The 27,525-nt window shown below is 41.4% G+C and overlaps 1 protein-coding gene across 1 annotated transcript in view; it reads right to left on the reverse strand.

Annotated features, from left to right (window-relative positions):
- The window catches only part of cntnap5a (contactin associated protein family member 5a), a 122,220-nt gene that overhangs the window by 10,178 nt on the left and 84,517 nt on the right, over nt 1–27,525 (reverse strand). Inside the window, 10 exon segments of the mRNA XM_046845147.1 lie at nt 630–854; nt 4,650–4,889; nt 6,296–6,514; nt 7,518–7,688; nt 7,814–7,941; nt 8,023–8,179; nt 14,083–14,283; nt 14,707–14,826; nt 15,261–15,367; nt 26,201–26,372. Coding sequence (XP_046701103.1) covers nt 630–854; nt 4,650–4,889; nt 6,296–6,514; nt 7,518–7,688; nt 7,814–7,941; nt 8,023–8,179; nt 14,083–14,283; nt 14,707–14,826; nt 15,261–15,367; nt 26,201–26,372 — 1,740 coding nt within the window.

Genomic DNA, 27,525 nt, shown 5'->3' on the forward strand with positions numbered 1-27,525 from the left:
GGATGCTCGAAAAGGCCTCAACAAATCTATTGTCTATATATTATTACCTTTTCACACTCATCCAATTACTAGATGCAGGTCAATAATAATTTACTACTTACTATACGATTTTGCAATAATGGTCGTATTCACGTAAATTTTTCCTTATTTAAATCCCAAATTATTTTTTTGTTACTAAACCCTGTGCAATGCAAGACAGAGTTTCTGCAAAGGAAAAAAAAACAATGTCCCCAAGCAAAGCAAATCAACAGTCACCTTGGCATGGCGTTTAGGCAAATAGGAGATGGGCACTTCGGCGAGGGCGCTCGAACGCAACATAAATCGCGTTTAATGGCTCCGGCGGCGAGGCCGCACTCGTTCAACAAAGAAACCGTTTTAACCGCAAGGCTGCTCGAGCTGACATTTGAAAAAAGCCCATGATTATAGAGCAGCCTCTAGAAGTCGATGGCCTCGTGGCACCCGTCTCATTAGCGTGAGACAATATCAATATGAGAGTTATAAATCTCTCGCGGGCTAATTGTTTTCAAATCAGAGACGAACGCAATCCAGGCCACACGTTATCACGCACCGGGCAACAAAGCCGGCTTATTAAAATGGCCGGTTGTAGAGCACTTTCGGAGGCCCCTTACCGTTGCGGGCGAGGATCACGGCGACGTACTGCTGGGTGAAGGTGTCGGCGGTGAGCAGCATGGCCGGACTCTGCGTTGTGAGGAAACTCAGTGCCATGTTGTCTCTAGATTTGCTGTAAGCAGAAGATGAGGAGGAAACTTGCGCTGTCCGGTTTTGGATAACCGAGAAAGGTTCTTGGAAGGTGTACGTCACCGACGATCCCCTTTCGAAGGACACAGATACCTCTGGTGGGGGGAGAAGACGCTTTGTTAGCAGATTATAAGTGAGAAACCGTATAGTGTTTGTTTGCTCGGCGTCCACACTTTTTTGTTGTAAAACCCTGAGCATTTTTTGGCATTTACTGTCAAGACTCATCCTACAAAAGCAAAGACTATCTAGAGAAGCACAAAGTCTGTAAAACCTGGGTTTGCACTAGAGATAAGACCGAAATATCACATTTACACAAGTATTTGAAACCGTTTCTCTAAAAATTGAGGTGCACTCAAGTGCATCCTGCGTTTTTTTTTTTTTTTTTAGGTTGATTGCAGGAGAAGGAAAAAAAAAAACTAGCCATTGACAACAGACCTTATGGACATGACTGTGTAAAGAAACAAATCATGGGAAAACTGTAGCAAAATACTTCTTGCAGCATTTGTATTCTGACAGACCAAAATGGCTTCCATTTTTTTATTTATTTTGAAAGAAACGTGTTCAAAAACAAGGGACTGGCAACCAGGGAAGTGACTCTAACACACTGAAAAACTATTAGGACAGAAGGACAACCATGTCAAACGTGTGTGTGTGTGTCAGCAGATAAAAGCCACTATCAAGCAAATGGCACACAGATATCTTCCTCGGCGTCATCAAAAGTTACCTAAACCTCATGAGAAGCAGGATTTTTCAGCCACGATGGACTGAATACTAAGCATTACACCTGGGGGGGAAAAAAAATACAAGCAGTGCTGATTTTTTGTAGTAGCAGGACTGGAAGGCATGTCAGACTTGACAAAAGGCAAAGAAATATCAATAGACCAAGAGTACAGAGACATCCTTGAGGGAGAACCTGCTCGAGAGCCTTCAGGACCTCGGACAGGGCCGACGGATCACCCTCAAACATCATAATCTGAAAGACATCACAAGGCAAGGAACGACACTGAACCTGGTCGGACGGATATTTAGACGGTGACGTGAAAATCGAGCTCGGGAGGTTCTCCAAGAGGAATCGCACTAGGCACGATTTAATGTTTATTATCAAAGCACCGAGATGTGAAAACTCCGCCTGCGCTTTTCCACGACGCCGATCGATGAGAATGTATTTCGCCCGTGTAAAGCGATGCGAGATAAATGAAAAAGAACAAAAAAAAGGGCTTCCTGAATGAGCTGTAAATCTCAGGACCTTTACGGATCTGCTCAAATAGGTATTTTTGACATCCGTGATCTATTTACACAACTGTCAGTTATAAATCGCGTATAACGTTTCCCAGCGTGCAGCATATTCTCTCCACGAGAAACGGATGAGCGTCGGATTACTTACAGCTGCGGTGACGGGAACATGACAGCTCTTCAGAGCGCATCAAGACAAGCATTTTATATGAAAAGCACTCATTCTCTCTGATAAAGTCCCCTGTCCTTTTATTTAAACCAAGAAATTATGCCATGCAGGAAGTCTGGAAGTCTGGAAGGCTATACCAGAAGTGGCATATATTTATGTAAAGTACCTTGGCTGGCTTGATGTTTTTTTTTTTTTTCCTTTCTTTTTCTTTTCCTCCCCAGCACAGAATAGCGTGCATGATTATAATAGCAAAACCAAGATGAGTAATGGACTTGCACAAAGACGAGATGAAGAATAGCAGTTTTTCTTTCTCGTCTTATCGGCGCAGGCTTTGATCAGCTCTCCGAGGGCTGGATTTGCATGCAGATCTTGGCAGCGTCGTGCAAGGCCGAGGTGAAAGGACACTTTTTTTTTTTCCCCTCCACTCGAATTTCTTCACTATTTCATTTAGCCCGGCTATATCTCCTGCTATCTATGAATATTTGATGGTTTCCGTGTCCATTTCGTAATAAGCGGAATGAGCTCTGTTTTAAAGAGCAGTGCGAGACGGCCAGGTCCGGCCCACGCCCGAGCCAGGCCTTCGAGGAGCGAGAACCATCAGCTCCAGATGTGTAACGAGGTTAAGATGAGTCAATATCGGATAATCGTATTGTCGCGATGGGAGGCCGGGGTTTTTATTGACTTGAAAAGATGTAAAAAGGAAAGTGGTTTTGTTTTCAATTTTAAAAAGTGTGTATCTAATATGTATATTGAGGGGTACACAAAATTCACGGTTCGGTACGTACCTCGGTTTTTAAGTCACGGTTCGGTTGAATTTCGGTTCATTTAGAGCGAAGGAATGACATTTGTGAACATCAACAGCTGACATTTTTTAAACAATTTTAAATAAAATGCCCACTTGTTTAAATTATATATAAAATAATCTTTTAGAATATTTCAAAAAGTCTAATATATTAAAATAAAATAGAATAAATCAAATGAATGCAATATACATATGAATAAATCATATTGATTTATGTAAGCGATTAAATTACACAAATTAAATTAATTAAATAAAATTAAATAAATGCAAAAATCTTGCATTTATTTCTGTGTTAATACTGATTTTTGTATGTTTTACATTTAATATTCAATTTACTAAAGATATTTTTTTACTTAACTGTTCTACTTATTTCAGTAAACTTTACCATTCCTCTTTATTCTTTTCTTAATTTATTATTTCACACCCTCGATATATGGAAGTGTTCTTGTAGCTGCGCAAAAAAAATGCTAATGAAACCATATTGCTAGCGTTAGCAATAACCAGGTAGTGCACGATTTCATGCATGAGCAAAAAAAAAACGTCCTACAAATCGTATTTCCAGTACAGAGTGAGTAGCCGCAGTGACTCTGCGCTTCTCTAGTTTCTTTCCTGTACCGAAAAAGTTAGGTAAAAAGCCATGTACATTTTCACCCCTAATATATATTATGTTGTTTTTGTGACCAAGTCCTTCATGGTTTTTGAGACATACCTGTTCCCTCTGTTCAGATAAAAGGCAGAAAAGACACAGCAATTGGACAGTGGAATGAAGGTGGAAAGCTTAATAGTTTGGGGTTGTTTTTGCGGAGGAAGGGTTGGAGACATTTGGGTGTAAGAAATCAACATGGCAACCAGTCCATGCTTTAGCTCAATGCAATTTCGTCTGGACTGCGGCTTATTGAAAGCGACATGGACGCACACATCACAGCCCTGTGAGCGTTATTTAGAGAGTAAACAGTCGTCTGGAGTGGTATCTATCTGCCCAGTCACTGCACCTAAATCCTATTGAACTGCTCTGGGATGGACTGGTGCACAAGAAAGAAATCTCCAACTAGTAAAGAACAACTTTGGGGAGTTTTTTAGCTAAAGTTTGGATGCCGAGGGTGTGTAAAGCTGTGATTCATGCTAAGGTGGGATTTTTGGTTAAAAATAAAGTGTAGCATCTGGACATTTATCGAGCGGTAGTGCTAGTAAACCAGAAACGTGCACGAGCCTTATAAAAACAACAAAAAACACTCCAAACACGGCTGTTTCCTCGTTGCGAATTTAATGTATTCCGGAAAACCTACATCCCAAAGCAGAACGCGTTCCATATTACCCAGTTCACTTAAGTGAATGACAGTCGAACACCTGACGAAGAGACGTTGCGCCGGCGTTTTATCACTTCTGAAAGGTGAGTGCGTAGGCAAGTGTTGCTCATTAGCGGGCGACGTTAATTACCATATTTTAGTGTTTGCAATCTTGTTAAAGTGGAGCTCGGAATTTTTTTCATCCGATTATTCCTGCGACGTTCATTAAGGAGAAAGCACTTTAGAACTTGTGAATCCACTCATTGACACTAAATAGCAGATAATTGCCCGCGTGTGCATGTGTCTTAGACTTATAATCTGCTGAGGAATAAAACTTTTCCAGCCTTTTTCTCACTTTTCTCCGAGCACGAGCTACTTTTGAGAAGTATTGCCGCCATACCTTCTTTGCAGGAGGGCCCTCCGTACGCCGAGTGCGTGCAGTCGCAAACGTAGCCGGTGCTCTTCTCCACGCACCTGCCCCGGTTGTGGCAGACGCCCGCAGAGCTGCTGCAGTAACCAGCGCAGCCCGAGCTCACACCTGGGGTCGCCTTGGCTCGCTCGTCTAGGTCGAAGGCCGCGCCGTTGATATTAAGAGCTCGCAAGCAACCCAAGAAACCTCTCTGTCTGGAAGGGGTTCCTCCTACACAACAATAAACATTGGTGATATGTATGTGCTTATTGAGCATTCTATTTCACATTTGCTATGACCTCCTCACTTCTAACTAGATGTTCCACTAGATTTTGGAGTGTGCTCGTGGAGATTTCAGGCACAATTTACCCCTGATCAAAAGGGTTGGCGCTCAATAGCAGGAGATCTTTTAGCCCCAACCTATATAAAGCATATCTTCGTGGAGCTTCGTTATGCTGGAAAAGGTCTGGATCCCAAAGTTAATGGAAATTTGAATGCAAAAAGACATCCTGTGCCATTGTGTGCTTCCAAATTTTAGTCCTAGGTATATAGTGCCTCAAACGCCCCAAAAATCTCCAATGCTGTGGAGGACATGCACTGTTTGTTTCATTTGTTTTTTCCTCCCAACAATGACCTTCATGACCACCAGGTCCGTCTGACAGAACGCAACCCGATGCGCAGTAGCCTGAAAACTGAGAAGCTTTAAACGCATCACACCAGCCATTTTTTCTCCTTTTTTCCCCCCAAAATAATGCAGAGTTCGACAAATTACTCTTACATTCACTAGATCCTGATACCCTTCGCCAGAGGAGTCTACGTCTGTAGAAAGAACATTACTTATAATCCTATACTCAAGTGCTCATGTTAGTTCCCTCTCTCCAGTGTTCTATATTGTTTAAAAACATAATCACATCCTTGATGTCACCCAAATGAGGATGGGTTCCATTTTTGAGTCTGGTTCCTCGCAAGATTTCTTCCGCATAACAGGGAGTTTTTCCTTGCCACAGTCGCCATGGCTGCTCATCAGGAATAAATGCACACCGTTCACCTTGACTGTTGATTTCTGTAAAGCTGCTTTTAGACAATGTCTGTTGTGAAAAGCGCTATAGAAATAAACTTGACTTAAATACTCAGACAAGGAGGTGATAAACAGTAACTAGAAAAGCCATTTACTGTATTAATAAAGAAATGCTTATTAGTAGGTCTTTCGACGTCTTTTGACAAGTCTGTTCGAATTTTTAGGTAAAGTTGATGAACAGTAATATAATTAGCTATTGCAGTAATTATGAATGCAAACGAATGTCAGAGGGAAAAAAAATCGTACTGTATTTGAAATTCATTTTGTGTCTGGGAAAAAGTCTTTTTCCCTTTGTTTCCTCTTAGGATTGTAAATACACACTATATTATTCCAGCAAATGTATTTCGATTAAGGTAAAAAAACCAGTTTATTAAAACCCTCCCAGAATAATGATAATGCAATGCTGCTTGGCTTTAAGTGGTTTTAGAAATGGATTACAAACAGAAAGGTGCATAAAGCCAAAGAAAAATGTGTATATTTTCATGCACAACGTTTGCACAATAAAACGCAGAGACGATACGTTTGCCTCCACCGTTTTTCGAATCGTTCGCCATCTTACCTACGAAGAGCTGGCTGTTGAGTTGCAGGCGTATGTGCGTGTGCGCTGGAGACTCCAGGAAGCGCAGAGGCAGCTGGTCGACCTGCAGCGACGCCTCCTTGACGTTCCTCTCAGCGCGGACCCAGTGCCACTGCCGGTCGTTTAGCGGCACCGGGGATTTCAGGTTGAGCACGGTGGGCCCGTAGCCCGCATCGAACGTGAAGGTGGCAACCGATGGGGCTGAGGGAGGAAAAACATGGGGGTACATTCAGAAGTTTAGGAACTCGACCATGGCTGGAGGTGTGAAGAGTATTACCTAACCGTAAGATTGGTGTGTTTTTTTTTTAACATCGCATTCATCTAGTCCCTTTCTTTCTGTTATAATCTTCTGAAAAGATGTTCCACTAGATTCTGGAGAGACACAAGGCTTTTAGTAAAATCAGGTACTGATGTTTTGGGGTGAGGAGGCCTGGGTTGAAGTCAATTCATTCCAAAGTTGTTTGATGGGGTTGAGATCTTCAACTCCAACCCATGTATCTTTATGTAGTTGGCTTTGCGCACAGTGGCATTGTCATGCTGGAACTGATTTGGGGCTACAGCAGGAGATCTTCCGCTCCAAACCCATGTAAGCTAGCTTTGCGCAAAGTGTCATGCTGGAGCAGGTTTATTTTTCTTAGTTCTAGCTACCAAGACATCTTATACAAGTTTGGGGGAACACTTCGGGTAAGAACCACATATGGGCTGATGTCAGGTCTCTCAATACTTTGGAAAGCTGACTGCACCCCAGGCCTCCTCACGGAACCTACTAATGCCCTTGTGGCTGAATTAATCTCCACAAAACTTCACTAGCCCACCTCTAAAATCTGGTGGAACATCTTCCCAGAAGAATGAAAAGCAAATAGGGACTAAATATGGAATTGGATGTTCCATAGGACATCCATGTAGTGTGTTTTTATTGCCTTGTATTGCAAATTGACCTCCAAAAGACAAAATTCTGAGGTGTGACTATGATATCTAGCCAATCACTTTTTTTTTTAAATGCTTCATTCGAAGTGTATTATAGGATTTAAAGTGCTGATAAACTAACGCCCGTGTTGATCTCGACTGTATCGTTCCACTCCGTATCGCTTGGGGTTTTATCGCTTCCTCGACTGAACATGAAGTCGAAACCAGACGCCTCGTAGACATCCCGAGAGGCGTCATACTACACTGAACAAACGGATTAAGGAAGGCAAGGACTCACAGCTCAGCTCGATTCTGATGAAGTCTCGTGCGCCGACGTTCTCGACGAAGACTCCCGATGCCGAGCCGGTCTTGAAGTAGAAAGAAACGTCGAAGGACAGCTCCATTTGCGAAGCAGGGAAGAGCAGGTACGAAGCCTCGTCATAAAAGGACGCAGCGTTCCACAGAGATTCTGAGGGGGGGTTTAAAAAGAACAACAATTCTCAGAATTTTTCGCATCTTTGATTCACAGCTAGATCTCATTCGGTGCAGTAGATTTCACGTCTAATACAAAAATAGAGAAAAAGGATCACCTACTGTCACCAGAGCATCGCAGGGGTCCGACGGTGTAGACCGCTTCAGATCTCGCTCGGTTTGTGTCTCCTATTACTATTCCGCTCACCGGTAAGTCGTCTTTGTAGGACAGGAGCCCCGTATCGTTTTCCCTGCAAGTCAGGACAGTATCGGGTTAGATGGCGACACAATGTGAGGTCCCGGTTGCTTGCACACTTTGTGCTTTCGGTTACCAGGAGTCTCGGTCTGCATCGCAGTTGCAGAAGAAGTTCATATCGAGGCAGTTCTCCTCCAGACTGCAGGCGCAGTGCTGAACGCCAGGCAGTAAACCCCCCCAATACGTCCTCCTCTCACCACCACGCTCCAACCACCAGGACAATGGGGCACCATCTATACACACAAAAACACACGAGATTACCCCCAGAAATCGCCATGAAGTGTTTAAAGTGAGTCAACTGAGAGAATAAAGTCAAGAGAATCTACTTAAGCGACAGAGAAAACTGAAGGAACGGAGTCAGCAGAGTCAACAGAACAAACTGAGTCAAATAAGTGAACAGAGTCAACTATGAGAAGTGTTCAACTGAGTGAACTGATTTGAATGAAAGAATAGAGTCAACAGAGTGAACTGAGTCATTTGAGGCAACAGAGTCAACTGAGGAAAAAGATTCAACAGGGTGAACTGAGTCATTTGAGGCAACAGAGTCAACTGAGGAAAAAGATTCAACAGGGTGAAATGAGCCAATAGAGTCAACTACAGTTGCCTGACTCAAATAAAAGAACAGAATCAACTGAGTCAAATGATCACACAGTCGACACTGTGAACCCAACCAAATGATTTGACTCGCTAAAGCCTTCTCCTAGTGATTCCTACACCTGCGAATACTTTACAACTTATACACTTCAATGCTCTGCATCCGAATCTGCTGTAGCCTCTCGCGGACAACGTTTTTTCACGTCACTCCACTTTTCCCTTTTATTTGTGTTGCTAAAGCTTATTCACCCACTTGCTCCGTGAAGCCGAATAACCGTGCATCGATTTTTGAGATCCGAAGTTCTTTTTCCTTTCTTTCTTGCCCTCCCTCTGCCCTTTCAGTTACAGAGAAACTAGCCAACTGCAGCTATTTAAAAGATACGTCATGTGTTCTGGGGCTAAGACCTTCTGCATATATTAGCCATCTAAGTGTTATGGAGAGATGGGAATTGGCCAAATTAGGGAAGAAAAAAAATGAAACATGGATAAGAAAGTTATCGTCATTCGACTGATCTATTTTGACGAACCGGCCGACATGCCTGAGGTTTGATCTTTTATGGGAATGTTTTGGGGCTGATTAGCCTTTTTTGTCTGACAGATGTAAGCAATAGCGCGACACACGCAGCGCAATTTAATTAAAACGCTTCCGCTAAATGCTCTTCTCGACATCTGCGCTGTTCGTTAGCGTGAATCATGAGGCGTGTGTTTCGAGTCGCAGCTGTGTGCTGAGCGGACGAGGATGAGCGCGAGCATGACGACGAGGATTACTCAGTCACTTAGGAGCCAGAAGAAGCTTTCATGAAACAATTTCAGCCATAGTTGAGCAAATGAAGAAGAATTGCTGGGTGGAATAGATCCACTTCGCCCGAATAATACTAATATAGACCTCGTTCTGTTAAGAGAGACGTCAACACGTCTAAAGACTCTCTCTTATTGGTTGCGTTTGAAAGTAGCCGTGAATCTCAGCGTCAGTGGGCTAATACTAATAACTAAATATGAATAATGAATGGATACAGGTCCATGGTGGAGGTCCATCAGGAGGTCCAGCTAGGTCTTCTCTGCTGGACTAAACATTTTATAATCATTGACTTAAGTTTAAATCTTTTTTCTATGAATGTGTAATTAATTATTCTCTAATTATTCTTTACATTTGATCGTTTCTCTCAGGCGCATTGTGTCTTAAAGCAGTTGCTTAAACCAATCAGAATCCTGACTCATTTTTTCATGTCCTTTTCATTGGATGGTCAATGAGCGCCCTAGTCAGAACTTGCAAACCGCATCTGTAGCAAACTGCACAAGCTCGAATATATTCCGTGTGGATTTAATCTGTTTTCATTCCAAAAGGTTGTTTATTCCTCTCAAATTGTTCTGCACCAACCAAAACAATTTCAAAACGGAGCACGTGCTCTACCCTGATTGGTGGCTTGCTGTGTGCTTGACCAGTTTTTATCCATTTATAAATGAAAAAAAAGCGACTGATTTGGATAAATGTAGTGGAGTAATGTAGTGAAGTTAAAGTCCTCCGAATAGAAATGTTTCAGTAACATACATGAAAAATGTAAGCCTGCGCTTTATACGGATAAAAGTTTGTGGACACCTTAATATAAGATGATACAAAAGTTGTGTACATTCCACGTTTATTCCAATGGAATACATGAACAAGACCGCCGAAGTAGGCCACTTTATCCGACTTCACAGCTCTCTTTTTTCTTCCCATCCCCCCCAAAAAAATCAGCCACTTTGTTTATTCAGTTCAAATCGTTTCATTTTCTGACCTTAATTTCTTTGCACTAAAGATCAGTCCATCCATCTCAGCCCCTTCCTCTCACCTCAGGCACGGACGGGGGGGAAGTTGAAATTCTTAGCTGCTAAAACGAGGTCATCTTTGACTGAGATGGAGATCAAAGTGAGTCAGTTCTGGCTCTTGAAGCTACGTCTGCTCACCGACTGCCTGCTGTTGCTGTTCTGAAACACTCATCCCCAGAGTTTTTATATATATATTTTTTTTTCTGTCAAGTGTTTTTGACTTGCTATAGAAAACCTTTAAGGTTTCCTTTAAATGTAACTTTTACAAAGAAAAACGCTTTTTTTACTCGAAATCATGGCCAAATGTTTGCGGACACCCGACTATAAGTTCTGTCCCAATCTGCCGTTCTAATAAGCTCCATTCTTCTTGGAAGAGGTTCCGCTAGACTTTGGAGGTACTTATGTACAGTAGGTGAGGTGAGGAGGTCTGGGGTGCCGTTCTACTTCATCCCAAAGTTTAGAGCTCCGTAGCAGGAGATCTTCCACCCCGACTCATCTATGCATTGGTCATGCTGAAACAGATTCGGTTCCCCTAGTTAAAATAGAAGCAACACACAATTTCACATCCACGTGGCTCCGACTTTGTGGTAGTTCCAGCGTCCACGCCATGCGTCAGACACGGTAAAGCCCTTAATTTGTTTGAGGATAACGCTTGCATGCGACGGACATGTGGTAACCAGGCAACAGTGATTGATGCCTATAATAACGTAATACTTTAAAGCTTCATATCCGAACGTATGTAATAAAGTGCAGCAATCGGGACGTGCTACAGAAAATCTTCGGCTTAAGCTTCATTAGTGTCAAGTGGAATTTCGTCACTATGTAATTTATGAGGTGTCTGGGACAAAAGCCAGATTAGAAATCAAAGAAAGATGTTCTACAGCTGGCGGAATATTCAGCAGCCGAGGAGCTCCGAGATGTTTTTTCCGGTTACAGGCGGAATTCCAAAGGAGGGCGTTCTTTGGGCATTGTTCTCGGCGGAATGAAAAAAAAAAGAATGATATTGGGCAAATTGATGGTAATTTCACCCATGGGGGGAAACGCGAGTATACTTGAAAATGAGAAATTCGGTGTGTACCATGTTCGAGCTGTGATTTTTACTGGTGCAGGAGGAAAAAGCACCACTGGAAAAATATTATTAAAAAAAAAATTATTTTTCATTTTTAAAGCATTAGAAAGAAATAGAAAGAAAGAAAAACTTTCATCACAATAAAATAAGAACCTTTAAGAATTCAGAGTGACGAACAGTTAAAAAAAAAAAAAAAAAAGAACAGTCTTTTTAATACATGGCAAAATATTACGAAAGAGAGAGAGAAAGAAAGAAATGAGAGACAGACCGAAAGATGAGAGAGGGACAAAAATAAAAGGGATACAAGAAGAGACGGATACAAGAGAGAAAGAGAGAGATAAGACGAGAGAAAAAAAGAGTGAGAAAGGGAAAGATGAGAGAGGAGACAAAAGGGAGAAATAGGAGAGACAGAGAAAAAAATGGGATAAAGAGAAAGACAGAAAGGAGAGAGGGATAAAAGAAAGAAAGGAAGACAGAATAGAGAGACAGTAGGATAGGAAAAGAGAGGAGACAGAAAGGAGAGATAAAGAGAAAGAAAGGGGAAAGAAATGAGAGAGGAGACGAGGGCAATAAGAGAGAAATGAGAGAGGCGGAGACAAAAAAGACAGAGAAATAGGAGAGAAGGAGACAAAAATGGAAACAAGAAAGAAAACGAGCTGGAAGACAGCAAAAGGAAAAGATGAGGAGAGGAAAAGAAAGAGACAGAGATGAGAGAAGAAGGCAGATAAGGAAAAAAAAAGTAATGGAGAGCCAGAGAAAGCATCCTTAACATATTCTTCTCCTTCTTCTTCATGATCACTCGTTTCCTCTATAACCATCACACAACAGGAACCAGGAAGTGACTTCCGCCTGAAAGAAATGAAACGAGCTGCAAAACACATATTTTCTACAGACGAGTGTAGTTCTCCTCATCACACAACCCCGGGGCCGAGCTTGTGTAAAAGAGTGATAAATGAAGAGAGAGAGAGAATGAAAAAGAAAAAGAGGGGGGGATGGTTTATGTGGTGTCACAGAACAATGTGACTAATTATGTTTTTTTTTTCCAAGCTCAGTGAACCAGACGACACACACAAAAAACTAAACAAAAGTGGGAACGTTCGCTTTTAATGGCAGAATAACAATCTTATTATCTGCCATGACACTACACCTGCCTCGGAGGAGCGCAAGCCTACAGTACAGCTCTTCTTTTTTTTCTTCATTTCTTTCTTTCTTTTTTTTAATAAATCACAACCGTGTGCATATTTCTGCCATAAAGCAGCCTGGGAGGAAAGTTTTTCAACAGTCGTGTTAAAGTCCTGGGGGAAGCGCGTGCAAACTTTGTTTAAAGGACAAGATGGATGAAAGACTGCAAAGAAGAAGAACGAAGGAAGAAAGAAAAAAAAAAAACAGCTAGGCTACAGGGTTTGATTAGCATATATCATCTTTTGATATACAAGAAGGAGTACTAGAAGGTTTCTAGTCCTGGTCTGTTTTCGAAACACTACCAAGGAAGGATTTTGATTCGCTAACATTTTTGAACGAGGTACCAGCGATAGTTTAGAAGTTAGAGTGACGTAATTTGTACAATAATAGCGGAAAACTGGGGAGAAGTGAGGAAAAGTGCAACCCGATATTTATTTTTTTTTGCAGGTCCAAGGGACTCGCAGAAGTGCACACGCTTTGGTAACGACTAATCAGGGGGCTTTTATGATTAGCTGACCATCCGAGGTGAATTTCCCCAAAGCGCCATGAACGCAAAGGTACGCTTTATTGAACAAAAGATTTGGGACACCTGACTTTTTCCAGCCATGTTATGCTTCTTTCTCAAAAATTTTCTCACACAATTGTATCTTTGGAAAAAAATTTTCCATTCACTCAAACTAGGAGACCCAAACCTGCTTCAGCATGAAGCACAAAGCCATATCCTTGAAGATACATGGGTTGGAGTAGAAGATCTTCTGCTAAGGAGCTCTGAACTCAACACCTTTGGGTTGAATATGAATGCACCTGATTTTTAACACCTTTATGGCTGAAGGAGTACAGATCTAAACAAAATCTCATGGAACATCTTTCATTGCACAGCAAATATGGACTGGGATGTCCAATCTTATGGTCAGATGTCCACCAGCTTTTTCCATGTAGCATAGTCAGTGTTTTGGCAGCATCAAATCTTAACTCTAGTGAAATCATAAACTATAAAAGAGACTGCCGGTTTCTAGCCTTTGTGGCACCATGGCAAGAGTCCTATCGTCACCCCCATGGCTCTGCCCTGAGACCGTACAAATTATTTACAACCTTGCATTAAAAAAGGTTAAAAACATTTAATAATCATTGCAAAACTGCCTGAATTCAAGTATGCAAACAAATACTGTATAATAAACTTCGGCAGAAGGAGAGGTTTATAATTAATAATGGGTGAGGGCGAGGTCGGGGGTCCTAGGGGGCGCTCACTGATGCTTTTGCTCAGTCTAGTCTGTGACTCTCCTGATTATTGTCTGTTTTATTTATTTTAGTATATTTTTTTTATTTCACGTATTTATATCGTTTTATTCAATCTGCCAAAACCTGCAATTTGCAGCTGACTCTTGTGTAATTATTATATGACTCACGGCGGTTTATCGAGCAACATACCAAGTTTTGTCCCCCCCAAAAAAAAAACCCACTGTCTTGTATAGAATCCGAACACACCCCATGTGTTGAAGAGTCGAGATCTCCTGCACTGATAGGTCAGCGTCTGCTGGCAGTATTCCGACTGTGTGACGAGCGCTCGGAGTTGATCCGGTGAGGCTCCGTAGTCGAAGTGCGCTTTGTGGGGTTTCTCCGGGGTCGACCCTTGGACTCGGACCGGCTCGGTGGTGTTGTGGTGGACCACAGTCCATACTTTGTCCTCTAGAAAAAAAAAAATCAATGATGACGAGGAACAAAGACGAGTCGATTTTTATTGCCATCCAAAACACCTATATACCGTGCATTCGGAACGTATAAAGACCACCTTAAATTTTTTTTCAATTTTGCAAGCCCTCCATGTGATGGGGATCTGATGGGGAGAACTATATATAGACTGGGATGAGATATCGATTGCTGGCCATTTGAAATATTGAGATGAGATATTGATTGTTGGCCATTTGGCCATATTTCTGCTTTTACTGGTAGATAATTTTAATCTACAATAAGTATTACACAACCATATAAACCCAAGTTTTCTCGTGTGAGTCTACTGAAAGTATTAAAACATCACGTATTTAAAGGACACAGGCCAAATAATGTCCTATGATCCACGGGGTTTTTTTGAACATGGTGGAAACATCTCACCTGTCATATTGCAGTAGACCTGAATAGGACCCAGAGGGCCACTCCCGTCGGGATCGACAGAGAAGTAGCCCGAGGTGCTTCCTGCAAGCCTGTAGGCCTCACACGAGGCTTCATAAATGGCTAAAGGGGGGGACAAAAAAAGAGAGGAAAAAACAGGTAGATATATTACTGAATATTTCAGGTTGACAGTGAAATCTTACATTTGCATTAGATCATTTTGTCACTAAAATGACAAAAAAGGTCAAGGTTATAAGTGCAAGTCTAGACTTTCTTTGAACGACAGACATACACAGAAGATGCTTCATCCACTGGTCCAGTAATGAAAACTCACAATGACCTTCAAGAGCCTTTTTGTTCTTTACACGCTTATGTTTCATAACATGAGAATTTTTTCTATGGTTGCCATGACCATGAATAAAACGCACCAATCCAGCTTCTACAGCATCTCCGGCAAATTGGTCCACATAAACGCCATTTACTTACCAAATCTGTACATGTTTAGACTAAAAGTGCATAAACAAATTGCCCATTTCGGAGTTCCTCGAGGTACATACAGTTGTGGCACGTCGAGCCGCTGTATCCCGTCCCCGCGCAGTCGCAGTAGAACGCAGACCACGTCTGAGAGCATCGCCCACCGTTTTCGCAGAAATTAGGGAGACATCTGAATGAATAGAAAGAAAGGGAGGAGAGAAGAAAAAAAGGCACATCAGACAACAATTCGTCAAATAAAAAGGCCAAACAAAAAAATGCGACGGTAATGAAGTTATGATGGCGTATCAGGCGGACCGCCTTAAATTCCAACCCGGGCCGGTGTTTACCTGTGAAACTCAATTTAGGTTTCAATAAAAATATCACGGGGGAGGAAAACGGCGTCCGTGTTTGCCGGGGTATTATTGCCTGACGCAAATTCAAAAAGCCAGTTTGATAACACTGAACGAAGATGGCAGCGTTCAATTAACTCGGATTCTTCTCGCTTTTTTTTTCTTTCTTTTCCATCACAGCTGGCTTTACTCTGAAGTGCAGATACACAGAATGCCAAGCTGGGTGTTTGAAGGACTTAGAGGCTCGGAACATCTAAAAAAACGCATGTATGCTCATGTATCCTGTTAAAACTGTAGCGTCAATATCCGTAAATTTATGAGCAAAAGCATTGGAACACCTCCAATCCAGCCATATGTCCTCCTTCAACCAATCAGTTAGAACAACTTTGGATGCTCTGGCATATGATTTTTCCTCTACTTTAGAAGACCCAAACCTGTTCCACCATTACAATGCTGCTGTGCACAAAGCCAGCTCCATGAAGATATGCTTTCCATGGGTTGAATTGGAAGATCTCCTAAAGAAGTTCTATAGAAGATCCTGCTATAGATGTGTCAACCTCAACCCTATTGAACACCTTTGGGATGTATATCAGCACCCATGTGATTAAATGAGCACAAATCTTTAGATTTATCCTCCAAACTCTAGTGGAACATCTTCCAAGAAGGTTCTTATTACTGCAAATGTAGACTAAATGTGGAATTGGATGTCCAGAAAAAGCACATCCTAAACTTTTCTCCATATCGTGTAGTATAGGGAGGATCTTAACTCTAGTGACTCCAATTTTCACTCATGTTCAGATTAAGCCAGTTTCATAAAGATCTGCCTTCCATGGCTTGGAGTGAAAGATCACCTACTATAAAGCTTTGAACCTCAACCCAATTTGGTATGAATCAAAACACCTCCTCACCTCACCTTCTTGAGCACAAATCTTCACAAAATCTAGTGGAACATCTTCCCAGAAAGATTGGAGCTTATTAAAACGGGAAACAGGAACTGAATGTAGAATTCAAAACGGTCAGGTGTCCACAAACCTTTCCCCATATAACGGAAACCAGATCTGACCTCTGCAATCATCTGAATCACAATGTATTTACTTTCATTCCCGAAGAAAAAGCTGTTTGACCTGCTGACATTTCATTGTAAACTGTATAATAAAATGAATCTCTTCATACGCTCAGATAGCGCTCAGATGTACGAGCTTCCCCAAGACATTTTGATTAATAGCTCGTTTGGGTGCTAGCTGCTTAAATTTCACAATTACCAGCCTTTTAGTGCAGCATATATTATTACGCACAGGAAGCACAGAAGAGTCCCGCGAGGGCGCTGCTTTATGAAGCTCATGCCGTACGACGCGACACGTTTTCCGAAGCCATTAGCTGCCATAGCAGCGAGTCGACTGCGTGCCAGATAATGTTTCAGGTGATGGTTTAATTACCGCTGTGTTATTTCTAGTCAGGCACAGGATGGAAGGTCTTTGGTGGGCTATAAAATGATCCAGGAGTTGCACACTGGTGATAATATGGAACAGAGGGGCTTTAGAGGACCGGGTGATGGGGCAGGCAGATAAAATGTTTGTACACAAGGTCGACGATTTGGATATAATTTTTTTCTTTTTATATCAAGCTGCAATTTGGACTGATTTTCCTTTCCATCAATGAAGTGTTGACAAAAAAAAAAAACTACATTCAGTACACAATTGCAATTTATTTTCATTAGATGTGCACAGATTTGGAATGGAAATGCATAATATGGACTAAAGCCAGAGGTTACCACAAAGTAGGATGAGTAGATCCACCTAGATGAGGATGGGTTCCCCTACTCTCTTTTTGAGTCTGGTTCCTCTCAAGGTTTCTTCCTCATGCCATCTAAGGGAGTTTTTCCTTTGCCATCATCACCAGGGGGTCACTCATTAGGGATACATTTAAAATCATAAGAAACCAACATTTCTATTCTTTTATCCCCATTCTAACTCTGTAAACCTGCTGTAAAACAATGTCCATTGTTAAAAGCGTTTCAATGAAATGAATCAAATTTATCCCGGAAAGACACAAAATCATTCATACCTGACTGCAATTAAACTTTTACCATGTTTTAAGAGCTAAAAAAGACTCTAAAGAGAAAAAAATTTAACTCGACTAATATTTTAGATTGTATTTTACATTGTTAAGCAAAAAAACTTGTTAGGTATTTAAATCTAGGGGCCAATCAACGCACTGGCTCCTTTTAGGATGAACCCAAAATGATGATATAGACAGCTCCAATTTCGAGGAACGTACTTACACACTATGGACGTGGGTGTGTTTGAATTGTTCGAACACCTGACCCTCACCTGCTTTCTGTAGTACATCTGAAAAGGCCTTTCAATCATTTTGTATTTTAAGCCACAAGGGCATTATCGTGGCCCTGAAAGTGATGTTATGGTGTGCAATTGACATTCTATGTGGTTAAAGCTCTGGGTTAGTGATCTGAAGGTCGGGGGTTTAAGTCCCTGTGCTGCCAAGCTTCCACTCGTGGGCCCCTGAGTAAGGCTCCTAACCCTCTGTGCTCCAGAGGTGCTGTACCATGGCTGACCCTGCGCTCACTGCTTCTGAAGAAGCTGAGATGTGTGAAGAAAAGAATCTTATAAGGTATATGTGACAAATCTATTCTATTTTATATTTCTGGACCCATGAGTTCCAGTGACCAAAACTTGAAATGCTACAGAATAGACATTTTATACTATTTTATATTTCGTTCAAATTCATTATTTGCATAGTGCTTTAACAATGGGCATTGTCTCAAAGCAGCGAATATGGTGAAGACCCGCATGACATGCTGATCAGGTGTCCACAAACTTTTGACAATATAGTGTAAATGTTCTTTATCTACAGACGATCCGCTCGGTGGAATAAAGTTACATGTCGCATATTTTTCGAACATTCAGGAACTGTGTACGCTCGACTGAATTCAGAAATCTGGGTAGAAACGCGATCCGGTTGGTCACCTGATCCACCCTTTTTTGCAGAAAAAAAAGGATTAGTTGAAGTGCACTATAAATACATTCGATCCAGCAATTTTACAGAGATGTCTGAAATCCAATTGTGAAGTACCTCCCGTTATTTCCAGGACGGCTAAAAGCAGGAGAGCCAGCATCGCAAAAAGCCACCCGAATCGGATGATGAACAATGGATAGAGTACATTAGCAAAGTGTTTGGCTAGTTTTTTTGGGGGGAGTGGGGGTGGTGTGGGGGGAGTAAAACCTGCTGGAACGAGACCGTATTGCACACTCTGATATCGGGCGAAAAATCCAGTGAGCCAAGCGAGCAGACGGCCGAGGAGGAACGTTAAGAGCGAGTTAAGCAAGTGTCTTCCAGAACTGCAGACACAGCTCCTAGGTAAATTGCCAAAAACCAAAAAAAACCTAACCAAAGCCTCTATTACAAGTCCTGCCGGCCCCATTATAACATGAGGCCAATGGATTTTCTGCCAACATGCAATTGGGTCAACAAAACATCGACTCCTTATTGGACACTAGAGCTGAATTAACATGCGTTTCACCTGAAAATTGACTGAACACCATCAACCTGGTAATGAGCGTGCAAGCACAGATAATTACGCTCCCACTCGTAGAAGTGTTTGCTTATGTTTAGCGATTCCTGTGTGGCTGTAACCCAATACCCCACACCTACGGGTTGAGAGGACATGTAAATGCAGGGGAAGGAAAGGAAAGAAACGAATGGCGGTGGGAATTCCTCACGGCTTTGAGCGATGGTGGTTCGGAGAAGGGCACGAAACTGTTGCTTTAGGCTCCCTCATTTCCTGCCCGTGTTCGTACCTAATTTAATTAGATAATTATGTTACTTCCTCTCTATAACTGCCTGTAATGTCTGCTAATGGATATTAGGATGAGTAAGCGTTGCTATTTCAGGATTAATCATGTGGTTTCCCCCTGTGGAGCACCAAATCAAAGGGAGGACTATAAGAAACAAAAATCCAACCGTTTCTATTGAAACCTTGGACGTACTGTGTATATATATATATTATATATTATACCACAATCCCACAAATGTTCTACTCTGTTTACGAGGGGATTCATAGATTTTCAATACTAGACTTCATTTTTCAAGTACAGTATTAGAATGATAATACCGGATTATTATTATTATTACAGGGACTCCATTTAACAAGGAATCAATTCATGCAATAGAATTCACTTTAGGTTTATTTGTATAGCGTTTATTAAAAATGACATTTTCTGTCAAGCTGCTTTTAAACAGATAGATATTCGATATATGCAGTAATACTTTGGCACTCAGGACCAAACACGTAGGTGGCATTTTTAACCACTTGTTTTAGGCTTAAAATGCACAGAAAGCACAAAAGGCACTGTTCACAAGCTAACATGAGACTCTTGTAAAAAAAAAAATTTAAAAAATTAAAAAAAAACCCCATTGTATAATGAGTTTATATGAATGCAAAATAAAAATGATTTGAATGGTTTGAAATTGAATCCGTTTTACCGCCAGACTGAAGCACTCACCGAGGTATTACTGTACATGGTTTAATGTGTATGTTTATCCCTATGGAGCAAACCAGAGTTGATGATGGCAAGAAAAAACACCATGAGAGGTCATTGAGAAGAAATCTTCAGAAGATCTGGAATCACCCTGGTCTCCGATGTTCAGCTCGTTGCTACGGTTAAGAACGTTTTCCGGTTTATTATTAGCAAAAAATAAATAAAATGATGGTAAACACACAAACTCCCATAAAATGGGGATTATTTTCGTGTAACATCATAGAATATATGAACAATCTTATTGGGATACCAGATGTGGTTTCCAGCCATATGAGGTTTACATTTATGGTTTGTAGCAGACGCATAATCCGAAACGATTTACAGTTATCTCAGTTAAACAGCTAAGCAATTGGGGGTTATGGGCCTTGTTTAAAAGCCCAGCAACTTGGTGGGGCTGGAATTTAAACCCAATCAGAAGTCCAACATCTTAGCCACTGAGCTACCCCTACCCCCTAGGTTCTTCCTCAAACTGGTAAACAAAATTGGACGCACATAATTGTACCGGATGTCTTTGGATGTGGTAGCGTACCATTTTCCTAACTTGTTCTGGCATGACAAAGCGCAAAGCCAGCTGCATGAAGATATGCTTTAATGTACATGGGTTGGAGTGGAAGATCTCCTGCTCAAGAGCTCTGACCTCAACCCTATTGGAAACCTTTGGGATTTATTTTATACGCTGAGTGCACTCCAGGCCTCCTCAACTCCCCTACATTCAGTGAAAGGCTAAATGGGCACGTCCACAAGGACACTCCAAAATCTAGTGGAACATCTTCCCAGAAGTGTAGAGGTTATTATAAGAGCAAATAGGGACTAAGTGTGGAATGAGATGTTCAAGAAAGCTCCACTGTTTGGGTCAGGTGATTGTCTATGTGATTTACGGATCATATCTACATCCAGCTTAATGTAAAAAAGCAAGTCATTTGGGCTCCAGGCTGCTTCAGATAAATGAAATGTCCTCCTAATCTCTAGCACTTGATGATATTGGGAAAGCCTGGACAGGAAAGCAATAGGTCATGTGCCTCCCAATGCACTAATGGCTACTTGGGCTGTCCCCTTGTTTACACTGAGCTCATCCTTTCGAGCGACTGCCAAGAGGATTCTGGGAATACATCAAAGTTGCCCAGTCATGCAAAGGAAAACAAACCGCACGGTAGACCCCCACAAATAACAGAACAAAAACGTCTTACTCAGTGATAACACACTTAGAAAGGACTCGACATCCTGACTTGTCTACACAGAGCTTTTTTTTCTTCTTCACTGCAAGATTAGTCGCTTTTGGCACTCGGGCAAAAGCTACACAGGCTAAAGCCGCTCACAAAAGACAGCACCGAAGAGAGAAACGGCCCACGTCTAACAGTTTGCAGCACTTCTGCCTTCTGGCAAGCTCTCAAGCTGGCACGGAAACTCCCCGAGACGGTCACCCGGTGCACCGTGACAGCTGGTCATGAATGATTTAGAAGCGCCGTTGATGGAGGGGTTTCATCGTGTTCGCACGAGTTCACTATTAATAAAAAGTACTCTCGGTGGACGAGGCGGCGGGGCCATGCCTCCGCCTCGAGATAACAATGCATCAGGGAGAGTTCCCAGGGAATATGCTAATCCGCTTTGAGTGGTGACTCAATGTCCAATGTCCAAATGTCCGAATGTCCAAACCGAGGACTCGTGTGCTTCGTCCTAACTATAGTTAGCGAAGGATAATTAGCATTTCTTCCAATAGATTTACATAACATGAGACATGCTGCCATGAAACAGATGGCGATACTAATTGTAAACTGTTTTTTTTTCTTTTGTCCAGAAAGTATACAGTTTGTGTGTTTCAAAATATGCCTAGCTAGCAAACTCCTTTCTAATGTATTGCAAATTAATTATGATAACCATCTGTTTTAAGCATTTTCCAGCAGGAATTGAGTGAAATATCATTTAGCTCCTTGTTTTATTATGTTTTATTGCTATGATTATACCACAGTTATTTCTGGTAAAATGTTCATATGTAGTATATCCTCCCATTCTATGGAGAAACGTTTGTGGACATCCCAGTCTGCATTAAGTCCCAATTTGCTGTATAAAGTTCTCATTTCTAAAGATGTTCCAGTAGATTTCAAGGAGATTTGTGAATAATTCAGTCACTATGGTGTTAGTAAATACGGGTACTCATGTAGATAAGTTGCTGTCAGCATTCACATTCATCATGTTCAATAGAGTTAAGGTCAGAGCTCTATGGCAGAAGATCTTTCTCTCCAATATATATATATATTCATGGAGCCTGGCCATGGTTTTGAACGTGGTCCTGGCCGTGTTCCTGACCGCGGTCTTTGCCTTGGTCCTGGCCGTGGTCCTGAACCGTGCTCTTGGGGTTGGTCATGGCTGTGGTCTTGAACATGGTCCTGCCCGTGGTCTTGGCTATGGTCCTGCCTGTGGTCTTGAATGCGGTTCTGCCCATGGTCTTGCACCTAATTTTGACTGTAGTCTTGGCCGTAGACTGTATGTTCAGCTTTTTTTTGTACATTTTGAAAATATTTAATGCCTTAGTTTTTTTTTTTTTTAAATTAAAACTCTGCATCAGGCGCTTTTGCCTCCATTACGTGGCACTGGTTGGAAAAATAGAAAGAAAATATGCAGTATATACACTATACGTAGACGCAATTAAATTTAAAGCGTTTACATTTTTGAAGGCATCTGAAGAGTATATTATATGAAACCAGGTCATACTGAAATACAATTCAAGCCAAATTAAATGCAAAAACATGCATCTCCAAAAGCTTGGTTAATTAAGAAGAACAAACAAACAAAAAATCATGTCCTTGCTCGTTTTGTTTCCTTTACTCAGGATCTGTAGACTGCCATACACACTGCCATCCAGCAGCGGGTTGATTGAGGCCCCCTCACTCGAGCAACCGGTAATGAGAGAGACAGGAGGACGTAACGCTGAGCTCGTTAGAAGAGCCACTAACCTGAGCTGCATTACAAAACGAACATCTTTCAGTTTATAAATAGGCCTCGGATAGTTCGCGCTGGCTCCGCCGCCACTGCTGGAGGCCTGAGCGCCAAACGAGCTGTTTGTTATGAAAGTTATGAAAGCCACGTTTTCCGTTTTGTATTGTGTAACGAGAACAAAACGATGTTTCTCTCGCAAGGGCAGACACGCAACAACGGTAATAAGCCACAATGTGTTTTCCAACAGGAAGTCACACTCAATTACCTCCTGTTAGAAGTTATAACATCTAGTGGAGGCTATGTTCTGTATATTTGCTCCATTTGCTCTTTTATACTTTATATGTACAAACCTGAACATAAAATCCATATGTGCTTTTTTACACATTTAGTCCCTGTTTGCTCTTATAATATTCTTCACTCTTCTGGGAAGATGTTTGACTAGATTTTTTGAAAGTTTCTTGTGGAGATTTGGGCTCATTCACCCACAAGGGTGTTCAAACGGGCGCTCTATTTGTAAATTTTTCTCTGCTGCTGCCAAATAGAAATATTCCCACTGTGGGATGATTAATGGTAGAACTTATAAAGTCAGGTACTGATGTAGATGAGGTGAGGAGGCCTGGGGTGCAGTCAGCTTTCCAATTCTTCCTAGTAGGGTTAAATTCAGAGCTCTGTAGCAGAAGATCTACCACTCCAACCCACATGAACCATATATTTTGAGTCATAGCTTAATTTAAGGGACAATTCCATGCTCCTGTGCGTTTTGGAAAGAACTACAAATGGATCAAAAAAATAAAGCGACACAAAATATTTATCCGTATATTGTATGTTAACGTGTCAAACGATTGCCTGGTTGAAACGTATCCAGGGGACCTAATGTTGCTGTTGTCCTTTAGAAAAGTGTAGTTTTGCAAAGAATACACCTCAAGCACAACAAGGAAATGGTAAATAAAAAGCTTAAGAAACCCAAGAACCCAAGTAAAAGCCCAGGTAAAGGAAGCGCTAGCCCAGTTGATAAAAAAGTGGCCTATGGATTTAGGGTTTCTACAGGTTTCACAAAGTCAAAATTTTAAGACCATTAGGATGATATTTAAGGACCTATATCACAACATCAAAAATACACAAACAAATACGTTGTCAGAAGTGTTGGGCAGTAACGCGTTACTGTATCGCAGTTACTTTTGACAGTAACCAATACCGTTAACGAATTACTTTTTAAATAAAGTAACTCCGTTACCGTTAGCGTATGGTGCGTGTGTCCGTTACTTTTTTAAATGAATGAAATTTGGGCTGAAGTGTAGCCTTTGTAGGATTGGTGGATGAACCACTGTAAACACGAAGAAGACGCACTGTGGGCGTGTCTCCGTTTATTCAGGTCTGTGAGGCAGTAACGGCGAGTCGAGGCGAGAGCAAGACGAGTTTCTCAAAATGGAAATATGCTCATTATTTCACTTTAGTTGTGCATAAAGACAAAAACCTTTTAGTCAAATGTAAGCTGTGTCTTTCTGGTTCGAAGGTCGTATCTGCTGCGATAAACAGCAACTCCAATCTGTCGAAGCTCCTCCAGAAACTCCATGCCTCGACAAAGCTAGAAGCTAACCCGGTGTTCTGTTCTACATTGTTGATAGTTTTCATACTTCAGCTGTGAAAGGAACATTTTAAGAGCTCAACACAACAGCTTTTATGATGCAGAAGCCACTTTAGTTTTTGATTGTGAATATATTATTCAGCTTGTTTTGTTATTTATTTCAGAAATCCTTGTGATATATATTTAGTTTGTGCTGCTCTGACTTTAATAAAATAGTGTTTAAAAATTACTTTGTGTTTAAGTCAGTTTTGTGTTTGTATAGACCATAACGCATAAAAGGGCATGCGCATGACCATTGAAGGCAGCAGGAAGTTCTCCGGCGATATCCTTTTTTGTATTTTTGTATTTTTTAACAAACAGTGTCAAGCCAGGAGCTCTAAGAAGGTCAATGTGGCTGCAGACTTTCATTTAAAACAAATAAATCCAAAACCTAATAGTCAATTTAAGATCAAGATAGACTCATTAAGCAGGTGAACCCATGTGTGACTTGTTTGTCTGGAATGGAAACCCGCAGCCACATCGGCCCTTTGCGGATAACAACCAAAGACCTCTGGCTTAACCTTACCAAAATGCTGTGTCATGACCTGAGGAGGGCCGTCCGTGTGCGAGATCCTGGGTATTTATCCAGAGAAATGATCTAAAATATCTCCTCAGAAGGCTGATCAGAACCTGGAGGAAACGTCTGGTGGATGGAGGTTATCAGGGGTAAGTTATATACAGGGTTTATATACGGAAGCTTTTTTTTTGTAATGCTGGCGGTTGTTTTTTTACTTTTTTAATTATTATTCAGTCATATATTTCCAGATGTTCTGTAATTTATAAATACTGATATTTAGGGGAATAATACATATTTATATACATACACCCAAGTTGCCATGTTTATCTCAAAGCATCGGTAAAAATGTTAGATTTTTGTATGTAATTATTAGTAGATGCGCTACATCTCTATTACGGTAATTTCCGGACTATTAAACGCACCCAAATATAAGCCGCACCCACTGAATTAAACAAAGATTTTTATTTTTAACATAAATAAGCCGCACCTGTCTATAAGCCGCACACTGAAACTAATGAACTTTACACAGGCTTTAATGAAAGACAGTGTCTGTTACACGGCTTGTATCTAAACAGTAGCCTACCAAGAAAGTCATTGTTCACCGTCTTCCTCCTTCCTTTCACAACTATTTCTCTCAGGAGTTTTTCTTTTGGCATCATCGTGCGTTTAAAAATCACCATCGGTGAAGCTTTTCTCCGGATGCCGTGCAGCTCAGAACACAGGTGAAGTGTGTTTTCATACCCGGTTGTTTTTTCTTTTCCTTTTTTTGCACTACGAAGGCCTGTTTGTGAAGTCAGAAGACAATTAAGTAAATTGATGATTTTCTGTCTGTCTGAACCGAAGAACTCAAATGATCTGTACCATATTAAACTGCAGAGCATCACATCCTTAGTAACATTTTGGGGGGTTTTTGGGGGGAAAATTAAAAACGGATATGCCTGGAAAAGTTCCGTGTCCCAATCGATTTCTCTGTACAGTGTATACGCACATACAACCAACGCAAGAAATACGATAGGAAGAATAATAGCATGTAAACGTGTACCTGTCCTGAATGCCACAGATGTCGAACTCTATTTGATTCCAGCTTCCCAGAATGCCTTGCTGGATGTGCATAAGGTCCATGGGTTGGTTGTTGATGAGGATGAGGCGCATGCAGCCCTGGAAGGCCATTACAGTGTTCATACAAGCAGAGCCATTTTGAGACGCCGGACAACCTGAGAGAGGGAGAGAGGAAAAAGAGAAAAAGGCAATTCCGTCAGAAACCCTGTGTGCATTACGGCAGTAATTACAGTCAGGAATTGAGGGAGTGAAGTAAAAAAAAAAACAAGCACTGTTTTTTTCTTTTTTTTCGTTTCTGCTTCATGATTGTACGGCTCTTCGCTTCAGGCCATCAGGTGCTTCTATTTATTTAGGGTTTTTCCCCTTCTTTTTCACTTTGGTCACGTCTTCACTTCTATAAATATGCATCTGGCATCATTTGTATCTTCTCACACTGATCTGATGCTGGTTTGAGACACACCCCACTTCATAACACTGACGTGCAACCATCCAGATATGGATATTGCCAGATCAGGAGCAAAGTCTGGAAGGAATCGCAGGCTGATGAAAGGAATGAAGAAACAGAGCAGAGGTGACGGGATCATTACAATCTATTTGGCAGCTGTATCTTAAAGTCTTGGGCTTTTCCACAACCACGGATATATACGATAGAAACAAACGTATAATGTTTTTAGCCAGGGTTGCCAGGTATAAGTCCAACAATTCCCATCTCGCTTACATCTACGTTATAATACAAGGGGACTGTAATACATCATACCACAGAAATGCTCTTGTACATCATAGCTGTATGACTCCTCTCTTCCCCTTTGTATAGGAACTGAATTAGCTTATTTTTAACAAGCAAAAAAAAATTTTTCTCCCTGCTGGCATGACCCTGGCAACCCTGCTTGTTGGACAACCGAGTTCATTACGATTCTACGAATCCAAAGACGGAGAACTATTTGTTTTAACGAGGTCCGGGATTTATTCCTAACATATCACATCCAGTCTGATTTGCCCTTATAATAACTCTTCTCCACTCTTCTATGATTTTGGAGTGCGCTTTTGGAGATTTGTGCTCATTCCTCCAGAAGGAACATCACGTACTGATGTGGGTCAGGTGAGGAAGCCCGGGGTGAAGTAGGCGTTCCAATTCGTCCCTCGATTGGGTTGAGGTCGGAGCTCTATAGCAGGAGATCTTCCATTCCAATGCATGTGAGATGCATGTTCATGGACGTCGCTTGGTGCACAGGGACGTTGCCATATGTGGAACAGGTTTGGGCCTCCGGTTCAAGAAGGGAAAATGTAATGCAAGGGAATCCTTTATGA

This window comes from Silurus meridionalis, chromosome 3, assembly GCF_014805685.1.
Source record: "Silurus meridionalis isolate SWU-2019-XX chromosome 3, ASM1480568v1, whole genome shotgun sequence".
Lineage (NCBI taxonomy): Eukaryota > Metazoa > Chordata > Actinopteri > Siluriformes > Siluridae > Silurus > Silurus meridionalis.